This window comes from Rhinatrema bivittatum, chromosome 11 (genome assembly GCF_901001135.1).
Source record: "Rhinatrema bivittatum chromosome 11, aRhiBiv1.1, whole genome shotgun sequence".
NCBI lineage: Eukaryota > Metazoa > Chordata > Amphibia > Gymnophiona > Rhinatrematidae > Rhinatrema > Rhinatrema bivittatum.
The window spans coordinates 25,723,899-25,742,820 of NC_042625.1; the positions used below are offsets into that span (position 1 = coordinate 25,723,899).

The 18,922-nt window shown below is 41.8% G+C and overlaps 1 protein-coding gene across 2 annotated transcripts in view; it reads right to left on the minus strand.

Moving 5' to 3' along the window:
- NAA25 (N(alpha)-acetyltransferase 25, NatB auxiliary subunit) overlaps positions 1-18,922 on the minus strand; it is a 188,087-nt gene that overhangs the window by 143,886 nt on the left and 25,279 nt on the right. For both annotated transcript variants that reach the window (XM_029619559.1, XM_029619560.1), the window contains exon 4: positions 12,869-12,987. In XM_029619559.1, coding sequence (XP_029475419.1) covers positions 12,869-12,987 — 119 coding nt within the window. The remainder of the gene's footprint in view (positions 1-12,868; positions 12,988-18,922) is intronic.

The window sequence follows — 18,922 nt, forward strand, 5'->3', positions numbered from 1 at the left end:
CTTCACAATGCTGAGAACCCAACTGCCTGATGTGATCTCCGTCCAGCGTTGTAAATGCACGAGATCCTGCCTCCCACAGGCGGCAGTAATGATGGCCCTGTCTCCCCTAAAAACCCTGCTGGGTTTTCAGGGCCGTAGACAGTTGAGGATGCTGCGGGCGTTGGTTGTGAGGCCTACCCCGCATTTGCTGTGGCGGTGGTCTGGAGGGTGGTGCAGAGGGCAGGCGGTAAGGTTGGTACTAGCGAAAAGAATGTCACTGGTAATAACTTCTGTGGAAGCTGAGGTAGAACCTCCTGCTCAATGAGGGTTGGTCCCCTGGAGCTGCTAGCAACAAGACCGCCATCTTCTGCGCCTTCAAGAGGGATACTGTTTCTCGCAGTTTGTTGCTGAACAGATTACTCCTTTGCATGGTGGGTCAGCTAAATTCTCATGCACATCCTCTCAAATGGCGCTGGCCCGCAGCCACGCTATCCTCCGAGCTGCTATTGTTCCCGCTGAGGTCCGGGCAGACATATCAAAGGCCTCATACACTGTGTGCAGCAGGTGATGTAGACCCTCTTCCATATCATAATATGACTGGGGCACAGCAGCGTCAACTGAAGTTGAGGCGAGGTGAGGCTTTAGGGACTTCAGGTATTGTGTGATATAAAGATGGTGCTGCTGTATTTTAGCTTCAGCATACCTGCCAGAAATGCCTGCTTACCAAAGTCGTCAAGGTTTTTGCAGTCTTGGCCAGGAAAGGTATTTGAATAGAGATGAGATTTCTTCGACCGCTTCATGGCAGACTCAACCACCACAGACATGCATGGGAGATGTACCATCTTTCTGGATGTTGCTTGACCCGAGAAGGAAGATTCCCATGTCTTTGCCATGACTGAGTCTAGCACCACATGGGAGGGGGCAAGGTGGTCGGCTTGGCCAGAACTTCAAATATCTTGAGGATGCCCATCACTTCCGCATGGGGATCTGGAATCTTTTTCGTCTCAATGTTCAGATGCACTCCAACGTTTTCAACAAAATTTTGAATAGCAGAGATTCTCTGGTGGGAAAGTGGGCTCCAGTTGCTCAGAGGGTATCCCCCATTGATGAACCCAGGGAGGAGGTGCCTCCGGCTCCATTTCCGGTGGCAGTGATTCTCTCAGGCATGGGCTTTTTGACTCTTGAGATGGACTGTGGTCCCGTGGCAGAGGTGAGGGTGATCTGTGAGGAGATGACACCAGGGGCGGGGCTGCATGGGACAGCTCTCTGTTCCTCCAGCAAGTTGAAGAAAAGAGATAGGATATGAGAGATCTGCGACATCATTTGTGATGCCAGTTGACCCCTGCCCGGAGCGGATGGATGAATTCGTTTGCTGAGGGCTGAAGGAAGTGTAGCCAGCAGATGTCCAAATTAGGGCTACGGGCATGGGCCCCCAAATCAACAGGATGGGCCCTCTTGCGCCTTTTCAGGAGGGGCTCCTAGAGTTGCGGGGGAATTATGCTTCCGGCGCGAAACTGAGGACAGGTCGGAATAAACCTTGCCAGACAAAGCCGAAGATATGGATCTGAAACCAGGGTTGACATCGAACAAATCCAGATTGTCACCTCTGGAGAAAAACTGGTTTGAGGGTCAATATCGAACCTCTACGTTCAATGTGTTGACAATTGTTTTCAGATATATCAGGATTCAGAGCACCACTTTGATATATCTTTGTCTATTAATGTGCCAGTTTTATGCTAATTTGTCTGCGCTGGATCGCATATATCAGGATCCGGAGTGCAACATTGCTATATCTTTGCCAGTTTTATGCTATTTTGACCGCGCTGGATCGCGTATCGTTTATTGTTTACACACACAATTTGTTGATGAAGATAGAGATCTTACATATGCAAATACCCCTGATGCAGCCCTACTGAAAGAGGGCGAAACTCGGCTGGAGTCGGGCTCATTTGCATACAATTGGTTTCACACAATAAATTTTTACCAGTTGGACATCTGGTTGCTTATTGTGTACGTCTGCTCTCACGGCTTTATTAAGCAGCCTTCCTTGCTGTTTTGTTAGTCCCTCACTTTTGAGGAAAAAAATAGTGGAAACTATTCTAAAGATCAAATTCATAGAGCATATAGATAGATATGGTTTAATGGAACACAGTCAACATGGATTTACCTAAGGGAAGTCTTGCCTCACAAATCTGCTTCATTTTTATTTTGAAGGGGTTAATAAACAAGTGGGTAAAGGTGAACCGGTAGATGTAGTGTATTTAGATTTTCAGAAGGCACTTGACAAAGTCCCTCATGATAGGCTTCTAAGAAAACTAAAAAGTCATGGGATAGGAGGTGATGTCCTTTCGTGGATTACAAACTGGTTAAAAGACAGGAAACAGAGAGTAGGACTAAATGGTCAATTTTCTCAGTGGAAAAGGGTAAACGGTGGAGTGCCTCAGGGATCTGTACTTGGACCGGTGCTTTCAATATATTTATAAATGATCTGGAAAGGGATATGATGAGTGAGAATCAAATTTGCAGATGATACAAAATTAATCAGAGTAGTTAAATCACAAGCGGATTGTGATAAATTGCAGGAGGACCTTCAGAGACTGGAAGATTGGGCATCTAAATTGCAGATGAAATTTAATGTGGACAAGTGCAAGGTGATGAATATAGGGAAAAATAATCCATGCTGTAGTTACACGATGTTAGGTTCCATATTAGGAACAGCATCACAGTGGATAATACATTGAAATTGTCGGCTCAGTGTGCTGCGGCAGTCAAAAAAGCAAACAATGTTATGAATTATTAGGAAGGGAATGGTGAAAAAAAAATGGAAAAATGTCATAATGCCTCTGTATCGCTCCATGGTGAGACCGCACCTTGAATACTGTGTACAATTCTGATCACTGCATCTCAAAACAGATATAATTGCGATGGAGAAGGTACAAAGAAGGGCGACCAAAATGATAGAGAGGATGGAACAGCTCCCCTATGAGGAAAGACTAAAGAGGTTAGGGCTGATCAGCTGGGAGAAGAGACGGCTGAGGGGGGGATATGATGGAGGTCTTTAATGGGTAAATGTGATTCGGTTATTTACTCTTTTGGATAATAAATAAATCAGGGGGCACTCCATGAAGTTAGCAAATAGCACATTTAAAACTAATTGGAGAAAATTCTTTCACTCAATGCACAATTAAGCTCTGGAATTTGTTGCCAGAGGATGTGGTGAGTGCAGTTAGTGTAACCGGGTTTAAAAATCAAGTTGACTTAGGGAATAGCCACTGCTATTACTGGCATCAGTAGCAGGTCCTTGTAGCCTGGATTGGCCACTGTTGGAAACAGGATGCTGGGCTTGATGGACCCTTGGTCTGACCCAGTATGGCAACTTAATGTTCTTATTAATATTTGTGTGTGTCTCTTCCAAGCATGCCTGAATTCTGCCATAGTTTTGGCTCCTACCAAAAATATGTACTACAGATAAATATTATCCCAGTGGATTTCTAGAATATGATTTGCTACATATCGCTGCTTAGAAGCTAGTGCTCTGAGAATTTAATTCTCAATGGCCCTCAATTGGATCCGAATGAGTCACACTCACAGCAAATCGTTAAAGGTTAGTTCAACTGGTGATTCAGTGCAGTCGTCGCCTGCCATGGTTATTTTGTTCACTAGATTTGAGTTAAACACACAGCACCGGTGCTAGGGTAGTAGGCGCCCTAGGTGAACCTTCTGCCTTGCACCCGCCCACCCTCCCCAGGTCCAGGCTCCGGTTTCGGCCCCAACCTCATTCACTCAGACACACACACTTAGGTTCCTTGTCTCATTCACATACAGGCTCCTTCCCTCTCTAACACCATTGCTCTCTCATACACACAGAATCCTTCTCACTCACACACACACACACAAACAGTGGCACTTCTCTCGGCCTTGAATAGGATGGGCTCTGCTCGCAGCCCGCTCTTCTTTGCTGCTCCCTAATAACTGGCACCCTAGGTGACCGCCTAGTTCACCTACTGGGATGCACCGGCCCTTTAAACACAGTCGGCTCGATTTTAAAAGAGCCATGCATATAAATTCCGGGGGTTAGGCACGTGGATGGGCCTTGCACGTGCCTTGCGCATTTTGCCACGAGTGTAACCCCCGTTACTCACAGAAGTGCCGGGCCCTGCAAAAGGAGCAGGCCAGGGGCGTGGTCTGGGTGGTCCAGGACAGCGCCATTATCCGCTGTCCTGGGAAAGTGCGCACCAGCAGCAGGCGTGCGGAGATTACTTCTATGCCAAGGCCTTGGTCCCACGAACAAGAATGCATGGGAGCATGGGGTCTGCAAATGATCGTCTTTAACAGATGGAATGATTAACTGGGTCTTATTTTCAGACCCAAGCAGGCACATAAGGCAAGATGGTCCCAAGAATTTAAAAATGGCTCATCTTCCTGTAAAGTTTTAAAAATTAACATTAATAATTTAAACTTTGCCCTCAGTCCAAAGAGAAGCCAATGTAAAGCCAGAAGGCTTAAAGTAATTATTTTTTTTATTTATTTATAACTTTTCTATACCGAAGTTCAAATAACAGAGTTAATTATCACTCCGGTTTACATTGCAACCATAAAACAGTGACAAAGTTGTCTTACATAGAACAGGGGGAGAGAAAAAAACTGGTAAGAACTGAGAAGCGTTGGCTTTTTGGGGTAACAAGGTATTCCGAGGGAGGGGGTAGGAATGATGGTCTTGTTTTCTAAAGTCTAATGTATGCTATGTCAAAATGGTATTACACATAGTCTAAAGTTGATAAAACCAGTGCCTGTACCACAAATCGAAAATCACTTTTTGAAAATAAATGTTTCAAATATAATTCTGCCTCACTAAGGTAAAAGGCATTATTTTTTAAACTGATTTGGGATCTAAAATTAAAATCTAAAATAACTCCTAATTCATACACCTCTATTAATAAGGGCTTGTGCTGCTGACTGAAATCTGATCTGCATCTCTCAGTTACAGAATAGAATAAGACCTGAACAGACACAGGAACTTGCTTGGCAGGCAGAGAAATCCAATGCTGCTAGCATGTCATCTTGCAAACCAAAGAAGAGCATAATTTGTTTAAACTAATCAGATAGAGCTTCTCAGCTGAAGGTGATGCTTAAGGGTCTTACAAAGATTTTCTAAACCCATCCTGGTATCCCTGCATTAATCATAATGCAAGTTCATTATTACCAGTGCACAGATAGCAACCACCTATTAGCCAGTTAACTTTTTATCTGGCAGGGCCAGTTATCCAGCTAAGTCATCCAGTTAAACAGTTGGCATAGCCAGATAAACTTTAGGACCGCAGCTCAACAGTCCTAAAGTTAGCCAGAAAAGCTAATTCAGCAGTGTTACTGAATATTCCAAAGTTAGCTAGATAAGTTTATCCAGCTAACTTTGCTAAGTGGCTGGCAGCTGAAATAGGAACCTTTGATGTTTAACCCGCTTAACCACAAAAGCTATGTGGCACACAACTAAAACATTCATAATAAAACCATAAACACCAAAATATATAAAACATCCATAAAGTACTACAAATAAAATAGCACAGTCATTAAAACAGTAAAATAAACAGAACACAATTGCACAACCAAACAACAAAACAATAAACACAATAAAAACACAATAAAATAAAAAGCAACAAAGCTGTATGAATTTTTTCATATTTAATGTTTATACTTTATTGAATTTCAACACCACCAACACCACAAACATACGCATCATACAGTTTTGATAAAGCTGATAGCTAACCATAGTTGAACAGGGCTTGCCATTAAGAATGCATGAGGCACTGAACCCCATATCACAGGCTGTGCCCATCAATAAGCAGATAGACCTTCCTTCACCAGTACATGGATGCTACTCTCATACATAGTTTTTTGTTTTGTTTTTTTTAGTTTGTATGAAGTAACACATTGTATTAGCTAAAACATTTTTATTTTGTGCTTATAAACACTTACTCTTACTGTTTTAAGCCTCCAGCTCAATCAAACCTCGGCTCTAGAATACAGGAGCCTTTATTCACAATTACCTGGGGTGTTTCCTCATTTTTATTCTTTTTCCACCTCCCAATTAGTTCAGCCTTTGCCATGACAATTCTCAATCAAGTGATACAGACTATGGTTCCCGAAGCTGCTCCTTATGCCGGGCAAGTCACGTTCCTCTCCACTGCCTCTGGTTCAACCTTAGGGCCTCATTTACTAAGCATTTTTCCCATAAGACTCATAATGGGAGAAAAGTCTTAAATCAGGCCCTTAGACTGTAAACTTTTGGGGAAAGGGAAATACATACAGCACGTGAATGTAATCCACTTTGAAATGCCAAAAGGCAGAATATAAATTCTATGTCTGGCTGGTAGCTCTTGAGCAATAGTTGGAATTCCCTACCAGAGAATAAGAATACAGCAGGCCCAGCTCAGGATGGCCCAAGGATAAGGGATACTCTTTTGGATATGTTTCATGAAGACAGGATTAAACCTCAATCAAAACCCAGTATTATCAACATACAGCCATGCACAATACTCCAAAAATTACAATGTTTTGCTGTATTAACCATAACACTACCACAACCACCTAGGAGTGGAAGACATTCAAAATAAACAAAATACCTTGGAGAACACCACAAAAAAAAAAAAAAAAATTCTTTCTTGAGCCTTCTAAATCTGTGATGAGAATCTAAACAGGTTACCTGCTCCGATGGGAATCACCAGTGAATTTCCCAATTCTAATCATAGGTCCCCCAAGGTCATAAGCCCCCTTTTTTTTTTTTTTTTTTTTATTACTTATAAATTTGTACACGAAAAAGAGAAATATGTATTTCCCCGTCATCTGACCCAGCACGGCTCTGTGTTTCGTACACGTATTGCCTCAGAGAGCCATCATACTACAAGACATTTTTTGGTACTGTTCTTACATGAAACGCTGGTATTTTTGCACTTGTCTCACAGCCCGTGGCATCTCCCTATCAGCACACACAAAAAGGCAGAGATGCTGGAGATGCTGTGGGGCATGAGACAGGTGAGGCAAATACAAGCGTTTCATGTAAGAACAATACCAAAGCATTTTTGAAATATGATGGGCCCCCTGAGGCATTACATGTACAAAAGAGAGCCATGTGGAGTCAGATGACGGGGAAATACATAAGGAGAAATTGAATCTTACCTGATCATTTTTTTCCCCTTCAGTCTTTCCAATCAATCCAAACGAGTGGGTTATGCCTCTCTGCCAGTAAGCGAAGACAGAGAAATCCCAAGTTTTTTGGGATACCACTTGCAGTGCCTGAGCTTGTGCAGCAGTAAACCTGGTCAGTACACCTTCATAAAATTCATAAAATGGTTTTGTGCAGTCTTAAGCCTATGTTCATCTTTTTTGCTTTGTTATGGTTTTGTTTATGATATTATTTAACTCTTATACCATGTTACTCAAAGTTTTCTGTTTTTGAATGTTTTTTGTTCTATGTAATTGCTCCAGGGCAAGTATTCTGTTTGTTTCACTGTAAACCGGTTTGATTTGTATCCAATGCAAGAAGATCGGTATATAAAAGCCAAAAATAAATAAATAAATAAAAGCTACTCAACTGAACAATCATCAGAACAGCAAATGAGTAATCACTTATTATTTTTTTAGAAAAAGGAGCTACTCTAAGGCCTTCTCTCTTATCCTTATCCTTTTTGGGAAGGGACGACAAGGCAAGGCTTGAGGAAGGGAAAGGGCTAACAGGCCCTGCTCCCGTCTCCCAGCAAATAAGCTACTATAATTCTGCCAGCCTAGACAAACCTGGGAGGGTTCTAGATTGGTATGGCAGGCTTCAAGGAAAGGAAAGGAAATTAGCAACAGGTAAGATTAAATTTCTCCTTCGTTGTCATCCTAGTCCAGATGAGTGAGATGTACCCAAGCTTCCCTCATACTGAGTAGGAGGTGGTCCAGGAGCTCTCAAGACCCCTGCCCTGAAGGCAACGTCATTCCTAGCCCATATGTCTAGGTGGTAATGCTTAGCAAAGAAAAGCAAGAACAATCAAGTTGCTGCCTTGCAAATATCTTCTGGATAGACTGCCCTAGATTTTGGCACAGGAGGCTGCTTGTGTTCTCACTGAATGTGCTTTTAGCCATTCTGAAACTGATAACCCCAATATATGCTGCACCAATAGCTTCTTTAATTTGTCTACAGAGGACATAATCCACCTCACTCTTTTGAAGCCCACTGACCAGGACAGTTTGTCCATCTCCTGACAGGGTTACTTTAAGGTATCTCAAAATGGTTCTATATACATCCAATTTATGTAGACTTATTCTCATCCTTACATTCCTTCAATCTAAACGTTAGTACAGAATTGACTGATTAAAGGCGAACGCTTACATTCCCCTTAGATAAGGATGATGACACAAGACAGATCACTACTTTTCCCTCTAAAGTCAACAAGTACAGATCCGTGAAAAACAGAGCCTGTAATTCTGAGATGTATCTGAGAGATAGCCTTCAAGGTCAAATCCTTGAGAGCTGCCTGATAGGCTCAAAGGGAACACCTGCTAGAACTTTCAGTTGAGATCCCACGAGGAGGAAAACTCTGAACAAAAAAACCCAGAAGGTCTGAGATGTTTATACTCTTCAAGTAACAAACCTCATCCATATAATGCTGCCTGAAGAACCTTGAATTCTTACCCTATAACATAACAAGGCTGCCACCTGAACCTTCAGGGAACTGAGAGACAGCCTTTTTCAAAGCCATTTTGTAGGAAAAGGTATGGAATAGATGCCCAGAAAGAGGAAGACACCTGTTGCTGATGCCAGGCTGCCTACTGATTATAAAGAAGGGCATTTCCTAGCCTTCAATATGGTCAATCACCAGGGTCATTAAAATGTTCTTGCATAAAGCAAGCCCTTTCAATAACCTAACCATAAGTGAGAACTGAGTTGGGTCGTCAATGAAGACTGAATCCTGTCATAACGGGCCCTTGCCCGTCGACAGCCATAGAGGTAACTACACTCTGAGCCACGTCAGATCAACATACCATGACCTCCTTGCCCAGTTTTTTGCTTCCATAAGAACAAGAATGGATGAACTTCTGTTCTTATTTATTTCAAAATTATTTAATTTACCACACACTCTTCCAGTGAGGGATCATGGAGGAAACACATAGATGCCCTGACTTTTGTGGTCTGGGGTACCGACACGCAGACATAAGAGAAAATGCACTGGACTGCTTCTATGGCCAAGTTCAAAAGCAAAGCACGTCAAGCAATTGTCTGAATTTTCAAGAAGTCTGCTCACCCTGTAAAAATGTTGCTCTGTTAATATATGACTAGATGAACCATTTGGTCTTTTTCTGCCATCAATACTATGTTACTATATTATGTTACTATGATTCAGTTCCCAAAGAGCCATCTTATTTTCTGTGTCTGAAAAACCTTCCCAATTTGTAATTCTGCCATGAGATCCACTTGCAGAGCTAACTGGAAGGCCATCTCATTCAACCTCTATTCTCCTGGGTCCAAACAAATGCCAGCTGAGGAAGCCTGCTTGAACATTGTCATTTTCAGCTACATGAGCTATGCACAGTGCTGTCAAGTATCTTTTTTTTTTTTTTTAAATTTAAGTTTTTTATTAAGGTTTTAAACAGAAACTTGCTCACAGCAGACATCAAGTATCTTTTTACCCATTCCATCAAGACAGCTGTCTCTTGGGTAACCAAGACAATTTTGGTGTCCCTTGTTTGTTCACATATGCCGCTCTGTTGGATAAGACTAACCACCTCCCCCCCCCCCCCAAATCAGAAGAGCTAGGTGAATGGCTCTGGTTTCCAAACTGTTGATGGACCAACTCGCTTCCTGTTTTGACTATAAACCTACCTGGCTGCAAAAATAAGCCCCCCAGCCAATGGCATACCGAGGGGGGGGGGCCCCAATGCCCCTGGGCACTGGGCTAAGAGGGGGCGCAGCAGCTCCCCGTCTTCTCCAATCCCCATGTATAATTGTAAGCCAGAAGCTTAAGAAATTGTTCTTGCTCTGACTAACAAAGGTGAATTAAATTGCAAAGGGGAGAGCCGTAAAGGCAAATGGTGACGTGGATTACTTGGCAGTAGCTTTGTTGGACAAGACAGAGAGGGGCCAATGCAAATGCTTTCCTTTGTAGCCTACAGAAGTCCTTCTCACTTATGCAAATGTTAAATTACTCTCAGGCTCCACTACATGGGTGGTGGTGCCAGTGGCATTATCCCCTGAACTGCAATTACACCAAGTGGACCTGGCTACAATTGCTAAGATTAAAAGGATATTTCCGCAGAAGGAAAATTTTGAGTTGAATGAATCTATGGCAGTTCTTGGAATCAGAACTTGGGGTGTAATCCCGGACCAGAGTCAGAGCAGGGGATTGATTGCTAATGAACTTTTTTAATTAGGTATAAAAGAAAGGTTGTCTTTCGTTTACATTAGACAGGCAGAGCGAGGAAAAGACAGAAAGATGAGTTACAGAACTGGAGGTGTGGATCCTGTATACATTCCAGACTTTACTCTCATAGCCATATATAAAATTACAGTAGATGAATGAGGTTTTCAAATATTAATAGTAGTTTTACTAGAAGTGTGAAACTAGCCAGCTTTTTAAAATTATACAGAAGACCCTTTAGACTTTCTTATTAAGACTTTTTTTTATAGCCAATTTTAAAGCAGGGGGCCAAACAATGGAGATGGATGTGATGAGGAAATGTCATTTTGGCTCTCCTCCAATTTCTTCTGTCTAGAGATGCCACCGATTTTCTGTGACCTTAAGCATTAGTACAAGAAGGATTGGGGGGGGGGGGGGGGGGGAGAAGAGGCACTGGAGAGGCACACAAATGCATTGGGCCCTGGGTGCCAGAGACCCTCAGTACGCCACTGCCCCCAGGCAAATAGGCTGGTATTCATTATCACTACCGTCCATGTTGGAATCTCCAGTCTCATCCCCTTCCTTCGAGTGTACTGTTGCACAAGCTCATGTACTGTGAGCGGTCAAGGAAAACTTGTATTTCTCTGTCTCTGCTTGGTGGCAGAGCGACATAACCAACTTTTCTGAACTGGTATGGCTGGATGGCAAGGAAGTGTGTGTGTGCGCAAAATAAAATCAGCGCTACAGAAATACTTATGAGAACAAGTATAGAGAATACATTTTAATCTTTATTACAAAAATTGCACACTTCAAATTGAATATATGTACTCAAAAAAATGTTTTGGTATTTTACAAAATGTTTCAACTATGAATATACATACATCTTACCATAGAATATACACACACACCACACTCATACTATAACACCATAATAACATGTGTGTATACAGTTTAGCGGCTCAACTGACAATATCTTTGAGGTTGTGTCAAACTTCTACACAAAAATCATCCATATTGAAATCACAGAAGCAATGCAAAAATTCAAACTTGAAGAACCCCCAACAAGGATGCTCATTTCACCTATTGACTTCTTCAGGGGGAATTTGAACATTGACCAACGTAAGACAAATCTGTAAAACTGAAGCCACTACTACCTAACTTGAAAAACTCACTTTGTATGGAGCCACCGATGAAGTGAATGGTAAAAGTCTATTTTCAAACCAGTGCAATGTGAGTGCTACCAATAAAGGAACACTCCTCTACCAGAAGCGACTCAGTTGTACACTGTATGCAAATTGCTTTTCAACCCAAGATGTGCACGTCTGAATTCTTAAATTACTGCTATTCTGCTTAACACAGCATGAAACCCCTGGGCTTGATGACAGGGCTTGAATGGCGCCTTGCTGACGGAACAGATACCGCCCTAAGGATACTTCACTGAAAGCTGGCCTTCCTCCCTGCCGACTAGTACCATGGTACCTATGATTACAATTGGGAAATTCAGCTGAATTCAACAATATCTCCCATGAGAGGATTTTTCTTGTTTAGAGTCTGATCACAAATTTAGAAGACAAAAAAAAAATTATTTTTTTTTTGCTTTGATGTTTTCAAGGGTATTTGGTTTCTTATTTTGTTGCATTTCAAAATGCCTTTTTTTTGGTTTACTACATTTAATCAGGAAACTGATTTCAAAAACACTACAAATGGCCTGGCATCGTGCAGCACATGAAACAGAAAACAGCAGACAGACCGTGTCAAAGAAAGGGCAGCGACAGTGCTGCTGTGCATTCATTTGGTTTGCTGTACTACCATCTCTAACTGTTCCTCTCTCTCCCACTGCAATTCAAAACTTGACGCTTTCTCTTAGCGGCAAAGGGAACCCTGGGCCACCATCTTTGGTAGCTTTCAGGGAGAGTCTAAAAATGTTTGAACAAAAGATGTAACACTCAAAATCTTGAAGTTCTGTACCCTCTCAGGTGTTTTTGAGATCTTATTTTAATTTCAAAAAGTAATAGTAGAATAATCAAATCCAAGCATCCTAAAGAAAGAGGGAAAACAATCCCACCACTGCAGAAAAAAGTCAAAAGCCATGCAACCATTAGTTGCACCAAGATACCGCGAGAGTTCAAATTTAGACAAACAAGTGGGGACAGTTTATATTAGCAAATGTACAGGGAAAAATCGATTCACTAGGCAAAGGCAGGGTGTGCAAACAGCATAAAGTAGTGGAAACTGTGGCTCATCTCCAAAGCAGCAATGCTACAGATCATTTCATAGGCTGTAGAGTTTTCACTGGCATGTTGGGAAGTACAAATAATCATGTTTTCCGGCCTGCCAAAAAGGTGGCCACTTATTTTTTCATTGTAGATTTATAAACATTTGCAAAGCATGCACCCAAAGACATACTCAGCTGCAATTTTACTAACTTTTTCCAGAAGCAGGACACTTCCCTTTTACATATAGGAACAAGTCATGAACTAAAGCACATTGGCAAAGAGCACATCAACATTCTGTACCTGTTGCATTTTCTTGTATTCGCCAACTCTGGCATAGGCCATGAAGAGATGGGAATGGTACTCTTCACTGCTGGGAACCTTTTTCACAGCCACCTCATAAAGTTTGGTCACCAGCTCCGCTAAATCAAACCAGAAATGAACAACCCAACATCAATTGTACAAATAAAAATGTTGGGGGGGGGAGGGATAGTGGGGGAGACAGGGGATTTTAATTTACAAAAAGACCCTGTTTTATAGTTGAAAAATGGGTTAAGGCTCTAGGTTCACCACCTTAGTAAATATGTCTGATTTTTTTTTTTTAATTAAAATTTCAAGATTCAAATGAACATACAATCTGAACACTGATGAATTCTGCTATACGGCTTCAATTTAAATGATTCATCAACAGCATATGATGACAGAGTTTGATTATCAACTGGGTGGTGCACAGGAAGAAAATTGGATTCTCTGTAAGTTTTGGCAGCTTTCAAAGGGACCCACATGATCTCTAACTTACAAACGCCTAACATCTTTGGATTATTACTATGCTAGCTCAGCAAAAAGATATAACCTAGAAAGAATCTGGATTTCCCAACCCTCTCTTGGAGGCACACCTAGCCAGTCTGGTTTTCAGGATTGGCACGATGAATATGCATACTCTGGGTCTCTAATGTATGCAAATCTCTCTCATGCATATTCATTATGGATATTCTGAAAACCTAACCGGTTAGGCGTGCCTCCAGGAGAGGGCTGGGAAACACTGCCCTATCACCCAGGTGCAGCATGAGAGTGACTAATGTTCGAATGTCATGTTTGGGCTGGCATGGCTCATGTGTACTGCAGTGGAAGTTGAGGGAAGGAGGAGAACAGACTCAATCCTGAAGACAGCAGAGTTGCTTACCTGTAATAGGTGTTCTTCGAGAATAGTAGATTGCTAGTCCTCACACATGGATGACATCATCGAATGCAGCCTGGCACAGAAAACTTATGTCAAAGTTTATAGAACTTTGACTTGGCCTCACTGAGCATGCCCAGCATGCATTATACCATGCGTCCAGGTGGAGTCCTCTTCAGTTTTATGATTATAGAAGTCAAGAATAAAATGAAAAAGGATAATAAACCACCATAGTGGAAACCCAACTCAGTGGGATAGCAGGCAGGTTTCGTAAGGGCTAACATCCTGCTGTCCTCAGAGAACACCTGATATGGGTAAGCAACTCTGCTTTCTCCAAGGACAAACAGGATGGTAATCCTGAAAAATGGGTGAATACCTAGCTAAAGGCTGTCCCTCAACAAAAAAGGGGAGCAACACACACCCAAACAGGTGCCAATGGGCACAACAATGGTGTTGTTGGTAACAAGAGGAGGAAGAAAGCCAGAACCCAAACAAGCAACAGGGCGTAGGCAGGAACAGAGTTGGGTTCTATACCTCCAACAAGTTTTGAACAGCAGCTTGGCCAAACCTACTATCACGTCGGCCATCCCTATCCAAGCAATAGTGAAATGTGAATCTGTTAAGAGAACTCCATGTCACAGCCTTGCAGATCTCCTCCAAGGAGACTTCTCACACGTGGGCCACAGACGCTGCCATGGCTCAAACAGAGGGGGCCTTGACATGACCCCTAAGATGCAGTCTGCTAGCCAATTAGAGCGTGTATGTTTGGCAACAGCAATACCCGATCTATTCCTGTTAAAAGAAAAAAACGATAACCTCAAAGGGAGCAAGATGGCATCCTGAGTGGAGCCATGCTCAGCACTGTTCTTTCAAATTGCTTTGTTTTCCTTTCTTATAATGCCTCCCAAGTGAATGGGCAAAGTGAGGGTCTTTCCCTCAATCCCTACTCATTTTGCTGAGCAGATGCTGATAACTACCTTCTTTGCTCCAGGAGCTGCGATATCAGAGAGGGTCAACCACGTTGCGAGAGGCGATGGGGGAGCATTGCCGTCGCCAGGGGCAGAGGTTTCACATAGCACCATGATTCTCAACCACCATTGGCTAGGAGAGAGACTGCGCCAGGTGCATTGCTAGCGTCACTGACCGATGATGTCAGAAGTTCGATACCAGAAAGAGCCCACAGAAGAATAAGGTAGAAAGCTGCATCCTTGTCTATATTTCTCGGGAGGAATGGAGAAGTGCCTAGCATTAGTGATCTTACAGCCGTAGATTCTTCTGGGGCAACTGATTTGTCAATTGGAGGAGTCCTTCCGATGTCTTTCCCTCTCGTTGAAGTTCTTCCATCGTTGGGTGAGTTTTCTCTCTCCCATAAATCCAGCAGTTTTGACTCTTGACACACTGTGGGAACTTACAGCAGGGCTCGGGCAAGCCATATAGAGCTACAATTCCAAAACCGATTTGCTCACTATAACTTTGGACCCAAAGGTTAAATCTCATGAGGAAGCTTTGTAGGGGCTTCGAACCTCTGTTGATAAACTGGAAAGGGATATACAAGACCTTCATGGTTTCAGAGAGGCAAATATTACAGATAGAAATGCTTTGTCCAGGAGAACTGAACTTTTGAAGAACTGCAATCGTCATATGAACCTTAGGCTGATAAATTTTCCTAGAATTATGGGTGAACCTTCCATGTTTACCTTCAAGAAGTTCTTATTTCTGAGGATGCGATCCTTCCCATAAAATTTTCTTACAAATTTAGCTGTTGAAGGACGTCATGTTCCTGATCCATTTGGGGCTGCCCTGGACATGCAGAATCTTACTAACTTTCTGGAACAGTCTGGTGTTGAAGTAATAGATTGCCCTACCTTGCTTGTCTCTTTTGTAGTTGACAAGATATTAACAAAATAATGCCTCATTACTTTAGGCATTTAAATTCTCCTTTTCATGGCTCGTGTTAGAATGTTTCCTGATATTTAAAAAATAATTCAGGAAAGGAGAAGAGGTTTTCTTTTGATGAGACAGGAGATTATTTCCTCAGGTGCATCGTTTTTTGTAAATATATCATTAAAAAAAGCAACGATTGCTTTTCAGGCCTGAACAACTGAGAGCCTTTTTGGATGCTAGAGCCCAGATGTAGTATTCACTTATATCTATATTGTCTAGTTGAGATTAATTGATAGCAGCTCCAAAAATTGGGTTAAGCTTATTATTTCTGTTAATTTTTCTTTTATTTCCTCATAATGTATGCCCTCTTCTTGCTTATTGTTATCTATGTATGGTGCCACACATTCTAATGTTCAATTTGAACTTGTTTTCCTTTGTTCTTTTGGTTTCTATTGGCCCTTACAATGTTTCATATATTTTTGGATATAGTACTTTGTAAAGTATTGAAAATTCATAAATAATTAAAAAAAACAAACCGAACAACTTGGGTGGACAGTCTAAAGGCTAAGGCTCTCTTGCAATCCAAGCTACGCAAGGCTTGTTCGCCTTGGTCTGTTTAAAATGGAAGTGTGTCACCACCTTAGGCAAGAACTCCGTGTGTTTACACAGGACCACCCTATCATGGAAAAACTTAGTATAAGGTGGATAAGTCACTAAGGCCTGGAGTTCGCCAACTCTGTGCGCTGAAGTGACCATCACCAAAAATAAGACTTTCCAGGTCAAGTACTTCAGGTCACAGGAACGCAGCAGCTCAAATCATAAGAACATAAGAAAATGCCATACTGGGTCAGACCAAGGGTCCATCAAGCCCAGCATCCTGTTTCCAACAGTGGCCAATCCAGGCCATAAGAACCTGGCAAGTACCCAAAAACTAAGTCTATTCCATGTAACCATTGCTAATGGCAGTGGCTATTCTCTAAGTGAACTTAATAGCAGGTAATGGACTTCTCCTCCAAGAACTTATCCAATCCTTTTTTAAACACAGCTATACTAACTGCACGAACCACATTCTCTGGCAACAAATTCCAGGGTTTAATTGTGCATTGAGTAAAAAAGAACTTTCTCCGATTAGTTTTAAATGTGCCCCATGCTAACTTCATGGAGTGCCCCCTATTCTTTCTACTATCCGAAAGAGTAAATAACCGATTCACATCTACCCGTTCTAGACCTCTCATGATTTTAAACACCTCTATCATATCCCCCCTCAGTCGTCTCTTCTCCAAGCTGAAAAGTCCTAACCTCTTTAGTCTTTCCTCATAGGGGAGTTGTTCCATTCCCCTTATCATTTTGGTAGCCCTTCTCTGTACCTTCTCCATCGCAATTATATCTTTTTTGAGATGCGGCGACCAGAATTGTACACAGTATTCAAGGTGCGGTCTCACCATGGAGCAATACAGAGGCATTATGACATTTTCCGTTTTATTCATCATTCCTTTTCTAATAATTCCCAACATTCTGTTTGCTTTTTTGACTGCCGCAGCACACTGAACCGACGATTTCAATGTGTTATCCACTATGACACCTAGATCTCTTTCTTGGGTTGTAGCACCTAATATGGAACCCAACATTGTGTAATTATAGCATGGGTTATTTTTCCCTATATGCATCACCTTGCATTTATCCACATTAAATTTCATCTGCCATTTGGATGCCCAATTTTCCAGTCTCACAAGGTCTTCCTGCAATTTATCACAATCTGCTTGTGATTTAACTACTCTGAACAATTTTGTGTCATCTGCAAATTTGATTATCTCACTCGTCGTATTTCTTTCCAGATCATTTATAAATATATTGAACAGTAAGGGTCCCAATACAGATCCCTGAGGCACTCCACTGTCCACTCCCTTCCACTGAGAAAATTGCCCATTCAATCCTACTCTCTGTTTTCTGTCTTTTACCCAGTTTGCAATCCACGAAAGGACATCGCCACCTATCCCATGACTTTTTACTTTTCCTAGAAACCTCTCATGAGGAACTTTGTCAAACGCCTTCTGAAAATCCAAGTATACTATATCTACCGGTTCACCAAGTATACTATATCTACCGGTTCACCTTTATCCACATGTTTATTAACTCCAAGGAGTTATCAGTTAAGCTAATACCACATTGAGGTCCCTCCATGTGGACAAGTGGTATAATGCATGCAAGCATGCTCAATGCGGCCAAGTCAAAGTTCTAGAAACTTTGACAAGTTTTCCTTGCTGGGCTCCATTCGATGATGTCATCCACCTTGCTTGTCCTCGGAGAAATGCTACTATGGTGACCCCTGCAGACTGCAGAGCAGTACTAGGATACGTTTCTGAGACTTCCCTCCAGCCCTTAGGGTTGGCGAAGGAACTTGTGTCAACTAGTCATGCCATTTGGGATAAGAAGGGGGAGTGGGGAAGATATCTATAAATGAGCAAAAATGGGGTATTTTTTAAATCTTTCATGAAAGGTGGAATATAAATCAAGATAAATAAATAAATATAAAAATGACCAATTGTGCTATAGTAATATTTCTGGTCAAAAATATGTACTGGACATTGCCCCACACTCTACCGTCTTCAAAAAGCACAAATAGGTAAAGCATTTCTACTTATATGTGTAAATACAGAGGTATCATAGGATTGTGCTAAAAATTGCACTACATGTTACATGTACATTTGTATAATTATATACCTCATGAATGCTCGATAATGTCCATATACATCTCAAACTTAAATTTTACAAAAAAAAAACTTCAAATGATCTTTAAGCTAACCAGTGTTTTGGCACAGTGTTGCCTGACTCAGAGAGTTTCTCCAAAATGTACAGTCGACACCTCGTCACTTTTAGAAGTGAAACAATATGCCCCCTCCATATTTCCATGGATGCTTCACCTAACTCGTACTTTGCTGCTGTCTCATGTTTTACAAACAGCAGTAAGAGGGTTAACACCACAGCTCCCCATAACGGCAGAAGTGAGTAAACGTGAGCCATTTTCAGAAATGCTAAAAATACTAATATCCTCTTGGTGCTTAAATAAAAAGGGCACAAGAATGATGGTTTGGTTTATCTACTTTTACTGCTTTAGAAGCATCACCTGGCTTGCTCTGCAGTTGCCAGGAAACCTAGGAGGTAATTACAGCAGGGGAAAAAAAACCCAAAACCCACACACATTAAACAAACAATAGAATTAATTAATTCCTGTTTTACAGATACCTGCTGCCCTAAGCGTAGGAAGATAAAAGAAGAAAAGCTCAGAAGGAACCCTG